The sequence below is a fragment of the Kryptolebias marmoratus genome, linkage group LG3 (assembly GCF_001649575.2).
Source record: "Kryptolebias marmoratus isolate JLee-2015 linkage group LG3, ASM164957v2, whole genome shotgun sequence".
Lineage (NCBI taxonomy): Eukaryota > Metazoa > Chordata > Actinopteri > Cyprinodontiformes > Rivulidae > Kryptolebias > Kryptolebias marmoratus.
The window spans coordinates 10,029,620-10,046,072 of NC_051432.1; the positions used below are offsets into that span (position 1 = coordinate 10,029,620).

Genomic DNA, 16,453 nt, shown 5'->3' on the forward strand with positions numbered 1-16,453 from the left:
CGCTATCAACAACAGGTAAGATATTAATAGCTCATAACCTTTCCCCAGAAGACCCACCTCAATAGATCTAAATCATTCCTTTAAATCTCAATTTTTATTTTTTTTTCTCGCTTTTGAAAACTATAGTGGCCTGTGTGTTTAGCTTCAATTTGAATGCAAAGATCCCTAAATGTCAAACACAAAAACCAAAATTAAAAAAATGAATATAAATGTCCGCATACAATGTATTTTTTTAAGACGCATGTCAGCAAACATTGCTCACTTTTTTGCGGGGGGGGCTCCTGTGGTTAGAAATGAGTACGGTCACTATAGTTAAAATATAGACTTTTATCTGACAGGTAAGTTACCATGAACTGCATGGGATCTGCTCTTTTACGTACAGTATTTATAATGATAGAAACCTAACGATAATCTTGAAAAATAGGCTCATACCTGGTGTAATAATATTAATACATATCAAGGTAAGTCATTTTGTATCGACTGGGGCAGTTCAGGAGTAGCTCAGAGGAATCAGTTTTACAGTTATAAACATGGACGTTTTTGCCAATATTATTCAACAATATCATCAATCTAATAAAGCAATCATTTTGAAACAGGTTATTCAGCATTTTATATCTCTTTCATAATATACATTTTTAATGACACATTTAATTTCCTCTAAAGAAAAGTCTGAATCAAAGTCCATTTGTAGGTTTGTATTTCTGCACTGCCACAGCCCCCATCAGACATCACAGCAGTAATTAGAAAATGTAAGAAAAAACAAGTCAGACCAGGACAAAAAGGGGGGGGTGTAAGATGCTGGCAGGCGAAGAGTCCATAAAACACCATAACCAAGTGGCTGGAATGGTGTACAGGAACCAGGAGTATGGACTGAAGGTTCCACAGTCAAAGACTCCACCACCAGCTGAGATACTGTGGGAACTCCAGATCCAGACTGACCAACAGGTGATGGCTAACCAACCTGACATCGTGGTGGCTGACAAACAGAAGAAGGCAGTGGTGATAGATGGAGTGAGTGACTTTACTATTAGGAAGAAGGAGCACGAGAAGCTGAAGAAATACCAAGAGCTGAAAAAGGAAATGGAGAAGCCGTGGAAAGTAAAGACCTCAGTGGTGGCAGTGGTCATCATAGCACTCGGTGCTGTGACCCCCAAACTGGAAGAGTGGCTCCAACAGATCCCAGGAACAACCTCAGAGATCTCTGTTCAGAAGAGCGCATTCCTAGGAACAGCTAAGATACTGAAGAGAACCCTCAAGCTCCCAAGCCTCGGGTAGAGGACCTGAGCCTGAAGTGTCATCTCTTCCAAAAAATAGGAAATGTTGAGAACAGTGAAGCACATGTAAAACTTAAATGGCTAAAGATATTTCTGACAGATTCAAATTCTCTCTTTGATGAACAAGAATTAAAAGTTTATGAGTTGACCCTTACAAAATAGAGCCTTAGGATGCAGTCCTTGTACACAGTGACACAAACATTTGTGAGTATTAAAAGACTAAAATATCACGTTTCTTTTTTTTGTTTGTTTCTGTAAACAACTGGCTTTGGCATTACCACATCTACAGATGGAAATGTGCTGGCTTAAAGTCAAAAAGCAGAAAAATAATCAATTTTTTGAGTAAAAATGTAAACAGACTTTTTTTTTACATTTACAAAACTCTTGTGTTTTATAGATTGTTTCCATTAAATCTTCTGGTACTGGTCTGTACTGGTAATAGTCTTTTTTGTTTGTGAGGGGCCTCAGCTCAACTCAAGCTGGTATGCTAACTTTTTTCTTTATACGTCTTCAAAGAAAAGATGTACTCCACATTTCTTTTGTCATCAAGTGAAGAGTCAGCATTAGTTTGGGTCAATTTTGGAGAAAATATTGGATTAGGAAAATGAGCTACTCTGAAAGATTATAGTTTTTCTTTTTGCTGCAGTCAGAGTTATTAGCCACATTAATAACCCTTTTTTATTTTACTTTGAAATGAGTAACTTTTAGTCTAAGGGTTCTTAAAACCAAAAGTCAACATGGATTTACGTGGCAAAAAAAAGTCAAAAGCAAATCAAATAGTGTTTATATGCCATCTAACAAAACCTCAAAACTACTAGAAGTGCTTTATGATTTATGAAATTTTTTTAGCATTACTTTGTAAAGATTTCCATCACTGAGTGTTTGCACAAGAAAACATTAAAAACCCTTAAAGGCTGTGCTGTAATTATTACTCAGCATTTACCATTAAGGCTCTAAATTCTAAATTGCAGTGTGTAAGAAAAACCACAAGAGGGCGTGTTTAGACTGACAGCCTAACTGTCTTCCAGCTGAGACAGAGAAGCCTAAAAAAAGAAACCAGACCCAGACATTTGCACGCATGTTTTACTTGTGTAAGCATTAAAAGGCTAATGTTGTTTTTCTTTTGTTTCCTAATGTGGGCACATTCATATTGGTTTCCCAGCTCTTTCTGAGCGATGTTTGAACATCAGTTTTTAACTTGTAAATCTTTTCTACAAGTTTATTATGAAAATAAAAAAAAACATTTGTTTTCCACATCCAAAGCCTGAAAGTTCAGTAACCTTGGTTGTTGTGGAACATGTAGGACACATTGTCCACATCTAAACTTTTAAAGACATTAAGCTCTTTTTTTCACGTTTGACTTGAACACGGTCAACCCAAGTGAATTTTACTGCAGTAATTATTTGTGCTACAGTTTAAAAAAGAAATATTAGGATATGAGGGGAGAGACTTTGGCTTGAGGGGAACCAAATCTACCTTGAAAGTACGGGATGTCAAAGACGACTTTAAAAGGAGGGGGACATGTTTAAGAGTCAACTTTCATTACTGTAACAGTTACATTATCATAAATTTTAAAGGTAGTGAAAGTTAAATCCAAGAAACATCAAGTGCTGGGTAAAATGTGCACATTTCTTCTCAACATTTTCTTTACCACAAGTTTTAGTTTCTTGCTTTACTTGGTATCTCATTTTCCTTTTCAAATGGGAACAACTCAGAAACTGGTTGCCATTCCTGTCAACACTTTGCAACATTCCACTGACTTGTTGTGTGCAGAAGCATTGTCTGACATGGAGGAGCTGCCTTTGACAGGGTCCTGTCAAAAAAACATACCTGAAAGGCTTCTGTCATCACAGCAGCTGTCACCTCTTAAGCTTTATGACAAAAGTGGGACAGCCTTTTAGAATGCTATTACTGACATGTATTTACATAAACAGCTTCTGGCTGTGTTGACTTTCACATGTGAAGTGATCGAGAAGAAAAAACACGGCCGCCTGACTTCTTACAAAATGTGATTTTTATGAGGAAATGTTTGAATACATCACAATATAACACAAAGTAAACAACAAATTAAAGAGAAGTAAAGTGTCTATGTTGCCCTTCTGTATCAGAAGAAAGGCAACATCAAAATACCAAACAAGGACAACATTTTGACGAAACAACAGTTAGGATTATTGTTTTGTGCTTTGATTCAGACACACCTTTTGTTTTGTAAACATTCCTCAGCACAAAGTCAAGATTACCAATTTTTGGATTTATAGTATAAAAGCCTGAGCAATATTAAGACCTGAAACATGATTTGTATTTTTTTCACAGATTAAAACAAAAAAAAAAACATATAAAAAGAAGAGAAAAAAACATGAGGTTTCATATTTCACATTGGCAAATGTCAATATGACTACAATACTGAACACAGAAGCACCAAATATCATGCAGGTAAAGTACCAAAATAGGGGATTTTAGTGCAAGTTTGCAAAATTTCTTGTCATGCCACTGCTTATATGAATGCACAAGTGCATGCATGAGCAGTCTGCTATGTGTTTGGGCCCTTTTTCAACATATGTGTTTCATGTAATAAATTACAATGTACGTTTATAACAAAAGCAAGCACAAAAAAAAAAAAAAAAGATTTTCAACATAAAATAGTTTTTAAAAATTTGTAGTCTGCAGTGTTACAATGACAGTAATGTCATATTTGTGTGTTTAATAACTTCAAATATTATTTGTTTAAATAAGTGCTTATGACTCAAATAAAAACAAAAAAAATTTCCAAATAAAGCAAAATATAAGGAGAGTGGAAATCAGCACTGTCCTCTTACCTTACCCCCCTCCCGCCCCCGTAAACCTCAGGTTACCACCTCAGTGAATAATGCCATGACATCAGATCATCAGGACCACAATGTATTGCTGCCTTGGCCCACACATCTGACCCGTCAGTCCTTGAGAGCCATTAAGTCTGATTGAGAGGTCCGTTCCTTTGGTTCGTCGCTCTTTTATCGCCTTTTCTCATCACGTCCAATCACTTTGCGTATCCAGGAGCTGAAAGCGGACACTTTGGTGTAAACGCCCGGGGACTGCTGCGTCCTGCAGGCGTGGCCCCAGGACGTGACCCCGTAAACCACCCAACCCCCGCCCGGCCGCTCGCACACCAACGGGCCCCCGCTGTCGCCGCGGCAACTGTCCACGCGCCTCTCGGACTGGGTGCTCCCGGCGCAGAGCATGCGGCTTGTGAAGGCGCCGTGGAAGTACTGCTGGCAGTGGCGGCGCGGCAGAAGGGACAGGGCGGCTTGCTGCAGCGTCTTCGAGTACGAGCGTCCTGAAAGGAGAGCGAGGACGGAGAGTTCAGGAGAGCTTAGGTGGTCATCTGCAAGTGTCAAAGAAGGTGGGCGTCGGCTTAAAGTGAAGCAACCTGATTTCATTACTGCTGCCTTTGAGAAACTCTGCATTTGTTTGCATCTCGTGGCTCAGAAGGAAATTTTGTACAGAAACATGGTCTGCTCAGACATTTTTTACCTTAGTTTTTTTTTTTTTTGAAAAACAAAAGATTCACTTTCTTTGATACACTTGAAGTCATGGCCCTTTTTCCCGCCACACAGACCGAGGTCAAACGGCAGGTCAAGCAAATTAGCGACAACAACCATTCTGACTTTCCAGAGCTGCAATGACGCTAACTTGTTACTGAAAACTGAAAATAAGTCGAGTCCTCTGGCAGGGTGTCAGCCTTCCTTTTTCCTAGTCTTGCTGACCACATAGTGTCAGAAACTATCCACGACAGCTTCGAGTAGCGCGCGCGTGGAAAAAATTTGCCTTGCATGTGTGATATGAGAGAGGCAGCTAGCCAAACACAAACAGCTGTACACAGCAGACATGCAGCCTTGAGTCAGATGGCTGTTGCTAAACATTGCAGACTCTAAATAGCCTGTGGGACTTACTTAAGCAAAGCAGTAAAACTATCCTACCACACACACACACACACACACACTCACAAACATGCAAACTTTATTACACGTGAATTGTACCGTATTAGGCAGATTAAAGAAAAAAAAAAACACTTCACAGCCAGCAGTTCATGCTCTTGTATCGTGTGAGCATGACACTTTGCAGACCTTTGTAACCGGGTTGCTGTGATTAATGACATCAGCGTGTAATTTAAAGATCACTAACAGATGTGTGCCTGCGTACAGACTCAGACGTATGGCCTGAGTCTGAAAATGAAGTCGAACAAGTGCATTTTAAAAGAGCAGGATTAATTACCGCGTGAAAATTAATAAAATTGTTCTCACGTTGTATTTTTGGAACCAGTGCCACGCTCTTATTTAGCCTTTGGAAAATGTACAACAACTAACCAACATTTTTTTGTATTGTTTACTATAAAATCTGTGACTGATTTCTGAAATCGTGCCGTGTACTCCAAGCTGCTCGCTAAACTCCACATTCAAATCCACCCACACACACACACACACACACACACGGTTTACCTGTGTCCCCCCAGCCAGTAATATGACAGTTGCTGGCTTGTTTGAGCACTCGCTCTCTCTTCATGGGCAGACAGGCGGGGAGGACGTGACGGCTGAATGACACGCACTGCCCCGGCGTCTGGCCCACGGCTCCCAGAGACAGACGAACCAAGGCCAGGTCGTAGTCGTTGCTATGGGAATGGTAGCTTGGATGGAGGACAATTTGATCCACGCCGTACTCCTCTTCATACTCCTCTGGGACGAGGGAGTGGTAGTCGCCCACTCTTACTTTGTACTGCTTGGTGCTGTTTCCATACCTGCAGAAATCAGATAAGGGAGAGTTTGGACCATCAGTCCCACGGCCGATTTATAAACTCAAGGAAACAATTTTTGAATGTGTGATAATATTTGTGCTGCTGTACTCAAGGTGGCAAAAGTGTACACTTTCTTGCTAGCTTGGAAATTGTTTTATAAGTTTTAAGATTTTATCAAAATTGTACTTGTCTCACAGTGTTTTACCTTATTACCAAAGAGGAAACTGTTTTAGTTAAAACAAATGAAACACGGACATGCATAACAATTACATTAAAGCACAGAAAACTCTTCCACGGTAATAATAAGCCTTTAAAAGCTAATCAGTTGCAGATGTATATCCAGTGACTGCTCTCCCAGAGTTTCATTAAAATCCATCCAGTAGCTCATAAGATATTCTGGTAACAGACGAATGAGGTGGGCTTCAAATACTGTTATTGATGGCAATTTTTTAAACAAATATATTATGTAACCTGGTAGCACTGAGAATGTCTTGGGGATCAGACTCGGCTGCAAAAACCCGAGCAAAAAACGACCAGTGGATAATAAAATCGAAAAAGCCAAAGACCCAAACTGAAGCTGGTCTGAGAACAAAACGAGAACACTAAAGCCACGACAAACCCGATACAGCCAAACAAATATTTTAACAGTCTCGTGTTTTACAAACAAAGTCAGCCAGACTGAGAGAGGAGCAGAATGAGCGATGGGCAAGAAGGGAACAGGAAGGGGGCGAAAGAAGGACGACTCTGGACCGAGCCGAGGCTCTGTGTCCAGTTACACATGGTCGAGAGTTTCCGGAAAGATCTCCTGACCAGAGAGTGCCAACGCATTTCTGGCAGAGCAAAAACGATGCTGACCAACCTTTTAAGTATGCCAGCAAACACACACACTACAAAGCTAACAGTGGACATGGAGTAACAGGAGACAGCCATTCAAAAGCATAAAAGCAAACAGGGCTCAAAATGCACTTTTTAGTTTTTTTTATTTATACTTCTTATGAGAAGCATTTATGTGACTGTTAGCAGGAGCTCAGCGGTGCAGTTCAACATATAAATAGATTTAATGTGTTCAGAACATGTGACCGCTGACCTGAGGTCCCTTTTTATTTTAATAATGAGAGCATATAGCGCGCATATCGTCTTATTTTGGTCATCGTACATGAAAGGTGACACTGTCAAGTCGGAAGTGCCTCTTCTGGCCCGTGTGCTCTGGCTTGCACGTCAACAAATGTCTCCTGGAAGCTGTCGGAGCTGAGACTAACAGCTCGGAGCATGAAAGGCCGATACGTGTTCGCAGCCAGGAGAACAACCTTCAAGTGTTTGACATTCACAGTTACGATGTTCTCAGAAGGGAAAGTGAAGCCTCATAAATACAGTATGACCAAATGGTAATTGCTAATGTTATTCTCATTACTAAGGTGCTGTTTACGCCTCGATCAGACCACGCTGTTTTCCGTGGCGCGGTTATTTTATTTATTTGTAGCAACACGTGTAAAATTTGGTCATTAAACCCTAAACTAAACTGTTGACTGAACCTGTCCTCAGAGGAAACACCTCGAGCTTTTCAAAGTCATACGTGTAGCTGTCACTGTAAAAAGTGACAACCGTTTACTTCAGCGACGCAGACATGCGCAACAAATATTTCTGCTTTGTGATTATGAAATACACACGGGCATTTAGGTGTGCGCGCAGCTTTTGTGCGACAATAAACGTTTGAAATAATTGCCTGCTATTAGTGTGACAGTTAGCGCCGCTATAATAAGGACTCAAATGTTATGCATTCTTTGCCGAATACAAAAGATCAGTTTGTCAAATACCAAAACCGTTCGGCACAAAATGCGACGCCTGAGGCGGTATGTGAGGTATCATCTTAGTTATTACATCCACAATATGCTCTGAAAACTACAAATAACCCCTAATAATGATTTTGTCTTGCTATAACCACACCCTCTATTCAGTCTTGTGATGTCACTCTCACTGTCGACTGATATTGGTATGCCGAATGCACGTTTGGCATGTGAAGCTGCACTACGTAAGCTTTAGTGAATGAAAGGCCCAGCATTCCTTGAAGGGATGCATCTCGCATTTTAGATCGTCTCGTGTTGAGAAATGGTAGCGTTGTAGCCGTTTTAGTCGAACCTCGAAAGCGACGCAGCGCAGTCTGGTGTGATACCGCAACATGCCGAGCCCGAAGCACAGCACGTGTTGCGAATGACTCTCAGCTACTAGCACGCCAAATTTTACCACAGCGTTTGTCTGGTTGGCTGAGTTATTGCCCTTTTTAAAAGTTAATGAGCCGTAGATGTACATCTTTAAAATTTGTTTTTGAGGTTTAGGAGATATTTTGGTAATGGACAGAAAAATGAAACACATCCATAAAAAAAAAAAAAAAAAATACAGCAGAGCAACTTAAAATGAAACATCTATTGTCGACTTTGTGGTTGGGGGTCTCCTCAGCAGCTGCCGTCTTCTTTGTATGCATTAAGTGATTGATTTCAGGCTGCTGGCGCCACGTGGAGGCCCCCCAGACCAGATGAAGTAGGAAATAATTGACTTTTTTTTTTCCTACCACCTGCACAATAGCTGCAGCCAAAACCACACCCCAGAGTCTTACTGCCATCAGTTGGCTTCCCAGGAACTTGACAGACTTGAATACACTCATCTCAAGCTCATGCAATACTGCAAACTGTCGTGCTCAGAATATTTGTTGTAAATTACTCTCGGCTTCTACCACATCCAATTTTAGCTTCATATTAGTAAAACTGAGAGAATTATAATCATTTTTGTGTTGGTTATTGACAGTTCGCTGTGGTAACCATCTTAAATTGGGTTGATTTCAAAAGTTAATCAGTTGTAGATGTTCATCCAATTGATTACTTCTTACAGATTTCATTAAAATCTATCCAGTGGTTCATGAGATGTATTCATGAGACAAACAGGGTTTACTCCAAAAATTAATACTATAGTTTTAGGCAAATATCATGCACAATGAGTAGTACTTAGAGTATATGTTGTGAATGAGTTTTAGCTACAACTACACCAAGTTTTAGCATGAAATTTGTAAAACTGACTGAGCTATAGACATTTTGTGTTTACAAATGTGAGCTGCCTGTCGCAGTCATCTAAAATTGGATTGACTCCAAAAGTTTATCAGTTGTAGAAGTCCATCCAATTATTATTTCCTGAAAGTGTCAATAAAATCTATCGTGTGGTTCATGAGATATTTTACTAACAGACAAATAAAGTAGACTCCAAATAGATAATGGTGAAATTTTAATTGAAGAACTTGTGCAATCTGTTTGAACTCAGATTATATGATGAGGATTAGTCTTGGCTACTAACACACCAGATTTTAGGTCAATACTGAGTTAGAGCCATCTTTGTGATGGTTGTTTTGATTAGCTATGGCAGCCATCTTGAATGAGGTTTACTTCAAAAGTTAATCAGTTGTAGATGTACATCTAATGAATAATTTCTAAAAGTTTCATTAAAAAAGGTCCACTGATTGAGGAGATATTTTGCTAACAGAAAGACACACAGACACTGGCAAAAAAACGCCTTTTGCCTTTGAGCAGCAGCAGGCGATAAAAATCCTTCCGGCCTCCTAAACAGCAGGTAGGTGTGTGAGAGTGCTGGATTTTGACCTTTTGAAGCAGTGTGCCGAGGTGAGGACCCAGCACGTGTCGATGAGAGTCGCACCACACACCAGCCTCCCGTCTCCTCGAGATCCTCGCAGACGAATGGCAGCCTGCCACGGCCAGCCACCCCTGTAAACACAGACGCGCATAGACATGAATACGGACACGCACAAACAATTATACAACGTCGTAAACAACCTTAAGAATCTGCACTTCTGCCTTGTAGTTCTAGGAACAGTGAAATGAAACGGGATCTGTCTGTGGTCGCAAACCACCGCGTCTGGTTCCTGCATCCCAATTCATCCAAACAGAACCATTAGCAGTTTGTCGTTATTGCAACATATGTATGTGATTTACAGTTTTTCGGTAGAAGAGTAAACAATAACGTGCGTGGCAGACTCGGTTTACACGAGGCAATGAGAAGTATAAATGTGCACTTACTCTGAACTTGTGCTCTCACACGCAAAGAAAGAAGTTCATCCATAAATGACCCGAGCTGCCTCTTTTTGTTTCCCTCACTCCTTTAGACCAGTGGTCTCCAGTCCTGGTCCTCGAGGGCCATTATCCTGCATGTTTTACTTGTTTCTCTGCTCCAACACACCTGATTTAAACCAATGGCTGATTAACAGAACATGAAGAGGTGATTTAACCACTGAATCAGGTGTGTTGGAGCAGGGAAACAAAACATGGAGGATAGTGGCCCTCAAGGACCAGGATTGGAGACCCCTGGTTTAAACAAACGGGCGAAGCAGGCTGCAGACTATCGTCATTGTCAAAAAGCAGTGCTTGGAGGCCTACCTGCACAGATATTTGGATTGTTGCTTTGTAAGCTCCCTGTGCCTTGCACCAGGCCGCTTGTTTTTATTTTCTTTTACTTAATTCTTTGTTGTTCGTTTTTGACTTGTCCCTACAGCTCAACAGTACAAATTCATTTACTGGATGTATTGAATTAAAAGTGTTCCAAAAACCACAAAATCTTGATTTCTTTCTCTTTTTTTCCCAAATAGAATCAAGAGCCACGCAACAATCAAATTAAACTCGGCCAATTTGTGCCACAAAGGACTTTAGCATTTGAGGTAGGCAAATTGACCATTGATCAGTTAGACCATTTTTTTTTGCCATTACTATAGTAATCAGCATCATCAGATCAGGTCATGCCTGGCTTTACTAAGCTGATAAAAAGTCAGGCATATCCGTGGGCAGCACGGTGTTGTTACAGTCGTTACTGTACTCTGTGCACGCTTCGCTGCAAAGGTGCTATTTTTTTGCCACAACACCAGCAAACCTCCAAAAGAAAGTTGACTCACATGTTATGCTAATTTTACACTTTTCTATTATTTCGTTACTAATTAAACACATTTACAATCTTTAGGATCTAACCAAAGTCAGTGGCCTAATGATGTCATCACTAGTGGCTGGTGCAGAGTTTTAGGCGCCACAGATTTGAGCTGCGGGTTGTGTAAAAACACAGAACTTTGTTAATTTTATTTGAGTCTGAGTCTTCGCAAACCCTAAATTCTGACTTTTCAAACCCGTGTGCTGACCTGAGGACCCCGCACATGTTGATGAGAGTTGCACCACATGGCTAATTTCTATGATCCTGTTTTTTATTGCTCTTTTTTGCTAAATCTGACACAATAATATGCACATGAATATTAAACTACTATATCTCTGGGGAAAAAAAAAGCAAATCAGCTTCAGCTTCATGAATTAGCCATTGGTCGCCCTGATTAAACAAAAATAATAACAAAAAAAAAAATCAGCATCGGGCTCACCCATGGAGAAACCTCTCTTCGTCGACTAACCAGAAAAGTCCTCTCTTTTTAATGACAGGTGAGTGGTTTCCAGGTGGACTGCTGTTAAGATTTATTGACTCATTAATGAAATTACACTCGTTCATTATATTATTGACTTTGGATACGCGCCCACAACCACACTGTGTACATTGAATTCCCCCAAATATTCATCTATATAAAGCCTTGAAAGCTTTTTAATGTAAAATAGTTGGATAAATGGAAGACTGTTAGGGTTAATGTGACTAGGGCTTCAAAAGAAAACCTGAATTACCAATATGTACACAATTAAAATTCGCTCACAGAGTTGACCTGACATCAAGGATAAGACATCTAGCTGGCCTGTCATCTGACCCCAGAGGACCGTAGGCTCTTCATGCATCTTGTAAGGAAACGTTCAGGGACCCCTGACTTTTAGATGAACGTTATCAGCTGGTAAAAATCCAACTATCAGAGGTTCAGCTTTTGAACACAGACTCTAACCTTAAATTAATTAATCTCTAAATGAATAATGCACATCCAATAACAATCTCAACGAGTGTGGGATGAAGGGTGGGCTGGAGGGTAGGGGCTTCACTCAGGAGAAAGCTGTTTTTTTATTAGGAATTGTTTAAATGTTATGAATATGTTGACAATATATAAAAAATAGCTATTAAAGAAAAGGAAAGAAAATAATAAGTCTTTAGAGAGCTAAGTTTACCAACAAGTTGTACACATATTTTAAAATAAGTTCTCTTTTTTTTTTCCATTTCTAGTGTTTGAAAACTAACGTAAGGTTGCAGCTGCTGCCTCCAATATTTGAAAGCTTCGCTGAGTGATAACCAGGAGGATGACTAACCAGCTCTCACCCTGCTGAGATCCCTTACAATAACTTGTCAGAAGGAAAAGGAAATACCTAATGAAATAAAAAGGTCCAAAGATTTTGTGCTTCGTCAATTTCAGACAAAGGAACTACTTGTATCTATCGCAGTATTAATGCAGTTCCACGCAGTGCTGCTGGACTCAGGCACAACCTCTGTTCACACAAGTGGAAACTTCTTTTCCTTTACCTTTAAATCAGCCGTCTTCCATTTGCAGCTTTAGGTCTTGAAATGTGGCCACCGTCTCTGACGGGCTTCCTTTGTTCACTTATTAATTCCATCTGTCCCCTCCGGCTTACCTCAGAGAGTTTTCTCCTCCTATGATTCGGCGCTGGCGAGTGTGTATGAGCCGCAGACCGCAAATTGAGTTGACAGGATCTGACAGAGACAAAAGAGGAACCGATGGATGTGGAACGTGTGAGAGTGCGTGTGTGTGTGTGTGTGTGTGTGTGCGGAAGGGTAATGATCGCTATACCATACATTTCAGCTCAGATGTTACACCTATTAAATATTTAGACTGGTCCAAAGAAATGATGTTGGAAATTCATCTTTCACTGCGACATCTGGGGCTGAAATTAAATGAAAAATCAAATAAATTAGAGGTCGCTTTATAGTCAAAGTGAATGGGATGGTAAAAGTCTGCACGGCGAGCCAAAACACCCTCGTTTTTGCTTATTGAAAAGGAACGTCCACGTGAGAAGCGGCAGTGAAAGCACATGTGCGGGCAACAGATAGCATTGTTTGACTCGGTTCGGATGTGTGATAGACAGAATGAAGCAATAACACGGCTCGAACATTTTACCATCTGGACATACACCGTGTATATACACACAAAAAAAAATCCCAGACTTTCTGCTAAACATCTTACCTACTGACGTTTCTCATTAAAAATCTTTACTGCATGAGACAAAATGGCAGTGTTTGTTAAACACATCACAGTTCCTTTAAGGCTCCACGTGAACCAAAGAAGCTCCGTTTGGAGTGGGGTTTTTTGATACGGTTATGAACAGTTAATATCTTACCTGCTGTAGATGGCTCTTTGAACAAGCTCAGTTTGGAGACAGAGAGTTTAATATCGACATATTGATAAGCTAATGGCTAATCCAAGCAGGGCATAGTTCCAAAGTGGATATCTGCCATCTTAAACCAACTCCAATTTCAAAAATTTTGAGAAGCATTTGACAAACAAAGTTTTATCTACAACAGGTCAGATACTGATTGTTCATTACTTCTCCACCGACCTCCACTTCAAAAGACCTGGACAATCGCTTCAAGGTAAACCCGGTTTCGACTATTCGGCTGACCTTTGACCTCTTTCTTGCTGTGCTGCGAGACACCGTAGTCACAGATGACCCCGGCGTCCTCGCTGTGGCGGCAGTTGTGCGTGCCGGGAGTCTGCTTGATGCAGTCCGCCAGCGAGCGCTCCTCCCCGGCACACTTCACGTTGTCCACGTGGATGGGGCCCGTTCCTTCCCCGAAGTACGCCATCACGCGGGCCTTTGCGACGCCACTGCGGCGAAAAAACAGACATTTCAAGCTTTTGTGCAAAAGAAGTAAGCTTATACAGAAAGTGCTGCGGCCATTTTTTCTTTTTTTTCAAAAGAAGAGAAGTGTGAGTTGATGACATGCCGGCTTAGATGTCATGATGTGACATTCTCCTGCAGTGAGACAAACACTTTCACAGTCTGATATCAGGGGTCCTTGTGTCAGCGTCTCAACTCTTTTGTTTTATTTTCAAACTGCGCTCACGGACGGGCCTATAGGTTGTGGCTGCGAATGTAAAAGCCGTGACGGGGATTTTAATTAAGATGGATAGATAACAGAGAGAGGTCTTATATTGCGCCCCTGGAGTTCAGCTGGTGACAAATCTCATAACCTCAGTCATCTATTGGGACTCTTGAGACATTTAGAGTTACATCTGTCTCCAGCAGCTCCCCGAGCTCTACTTATCATACAGAGGGTGAACCTTCACGTCACTTGGAAGTAAGCCTAAAACACTGACATCGTATCTGTTCCATGTGTTTCTGTAGCGGCACGCAGTTGTACTACAACAATTAAAATGTAACGCGGGCTGCTGGATAGCTTTTTTTTTCCCGCCCAAAAGACATCTTTATCAGTGAATTAATGTTAAGGCTAATGCAAGCTGCAGGTCATTTCTTCAAAGCAACAGTTTTTTCACCATGTCACTTATAAAGCACATGTTTTATCAGAGGTTTTTAATGCATTTAATCACGCTCTACTGTTTTAAAGATATCGCAAAAACCCCTTAGTTAAAAGAGACCTGTCTTTTTGTCTAATGACTGTTTCAGTTAGGCACCACCTTCCTGGGAGAAAATGGATGGATAGATGTCATAACACAAGAAGATTGTATTTTAAAACTCTAGCATGAAAAGGTGGCAGCCAATTTAAAGTATTGTAAGCCTTTAATTTATTCTATAATACAGCCAGTGTTTGCACTGTATATCACTTGCACTTTGATGAGTATATCATTGTTACTGGGACAGTTTGACTCGTCACCAAACCAAATTAGGATGACTGACTTAATTAGTAACATGGGTCGGTATAATAAAGATGGTAAGGTATATTTAAGTTCATGGTCAACTGAACACAAAATGTTTAAGAGTACCTTTTTTTATAAAACTATAAATAATCTGGGTGGGTTTGCCACATACAGTGCACAATATTATTGTATGAAGCTAAAAATGTAATGTAACCAAGATGCCAGCAGTTAACTGTGATCATTGTCATTTAGAACCAATTAAACCATTAACCATTCATTTACTGGACCTGCTTCATCCCAAAACAGGATGCTGGTCAACCTTAAAATCTCCACAACATGTAGGTGCATGTTGATGCCTTTTAATATAATTTTTTGTGAATCTGTGCATGTCAGTATAGATTTCCTCTTATTGGCTTCAGAGCAAACTCTTTGCGTTTGGAGACTTGTCACATCATAAGTTGTCACCACACCCAGCATGACCCAAACTGATGATCTGAACGTGGCGTTTCCACACCTCTAACACACTTCCTCCAGCTCCCCCACATTTATGTGCTCCAGATGTGGCTTTCAAAGAGTTTGTGTCACCAAAAAAAAAAAAAAAAGGGGCAGCTAAGGGGCCCTTTTCTGAAGAGAGATGAGAGAAAAAATGAAGACAGGTTGTTCTGGTTTAGTTATTCTTTGGTCATCCCCCTTGATTTCCCATCGGAAATGAAGGAAGAGTCTCAAAAGTTGGCGATATTGGGACATACCGTAGTTTGTTGCACCCTGACATATGTGTCAGTAAAAAAAATAATAAATCCTGGATCTTTATTATTATTATACTTGACAAGGATCCAGATTAAATGACTTAATGCAGAGGTGGAAAAAACACTAAAGCTTATATCTATCATTTAAAGGCACACAAAAAAGATTAATTTAAGAGAAACTGCATTTGTCTGTGAAAACGCTGAGTGCTGAATGACTTTGCTGGCATTTGTTGAAGCAGCGGAAACTGACTTGTTAAAGCGAAAAGAATCTGAACACTCGCTAAAAGCTAAAAGTATCAAAATGCATGCGAGAAGCAAAATGTTAAATAAAAGCAGCAAGTGGTTAGCTAAAAGCTGAAGAAGCATAAGGGAAGTTAAAATCTAAAAGTACCAAACGCCTCGCTAAAAGTAGCAAAATGCTACCCAAAAGCTAAATGTAACAGAAGGCTAATTAAAAGCTAAATTTAGCTAAATGTTAGCTAAAAGCTAAAAGAAGCAAAAGGCTAGCTAAAAGTAGCATAAGAAGACAACAATGTTTTTAGAGGAACTGAAGAGATCTTGATGCATTTCTATGGATTTTTTTTTTTGTAAATGAAGGTAGAAAGTTTGAAAAGTATTAAACTTACAAACACCAAAGATCACATCACCCATCTCCTGGGTGAGGCAAATGTTGTGATGTATGAATGGGCAAACATGCACAAAGTATTCAGAAGTAGTCATACTATTGGGCCGCCGTTTGTAAATGAGCTTGTGCTCAAAATTCATGCCTAAATTTTGTCACATTTAGCTTCAAACACTGTTTAAAAATGTAGTGTTGATTTTCTGATGTCACTTTTTACAACATTTAGCGAGTTAAATGTAATTGTTACAGCTACAT

At 40.2% G+C, this 16,453-nt stretch overlaps 1 protein-coding gene across 1 annotated transcript in view; it reads right to left on the reverse strand.

The window, feature by feature from the left end:
* Positions 1–3,270: 3,270 nt before the first annotated feature.
* The window catches only part of prss12 (serine protease 12), a 34,347-nt gene continuing 21,164 nt past the window's right edge, over positions 3,271–16,453 (reverse strand). Inside the window, exons 9-13 of the mRNA XM_017407473.3 lie at positions 13,635–13,840; positions 12,630–12,708; positions 9,684–9,806; positions 5,750–6,045; positions 3,271–4,587 (exon numbers count right to left, since the gene is read on the reverse strand). Coding sequence (XP_017262962.1) covers positions 4,265–4,587; positions 5,750–6,045; positions 9,684–9,806; positions 12,630–12,708; positions 13,635–13,840 — 1,027 coding nt within the window. The 3' untranslated portion in view covers positions 3,271–4,264. The remainder of the gene's footprint in view (positions 4,588–5,749; positions 6,046–9,683; positions 9,807–12,629; positions 12,709–13,634; positions 13,841–16,453) is intronic.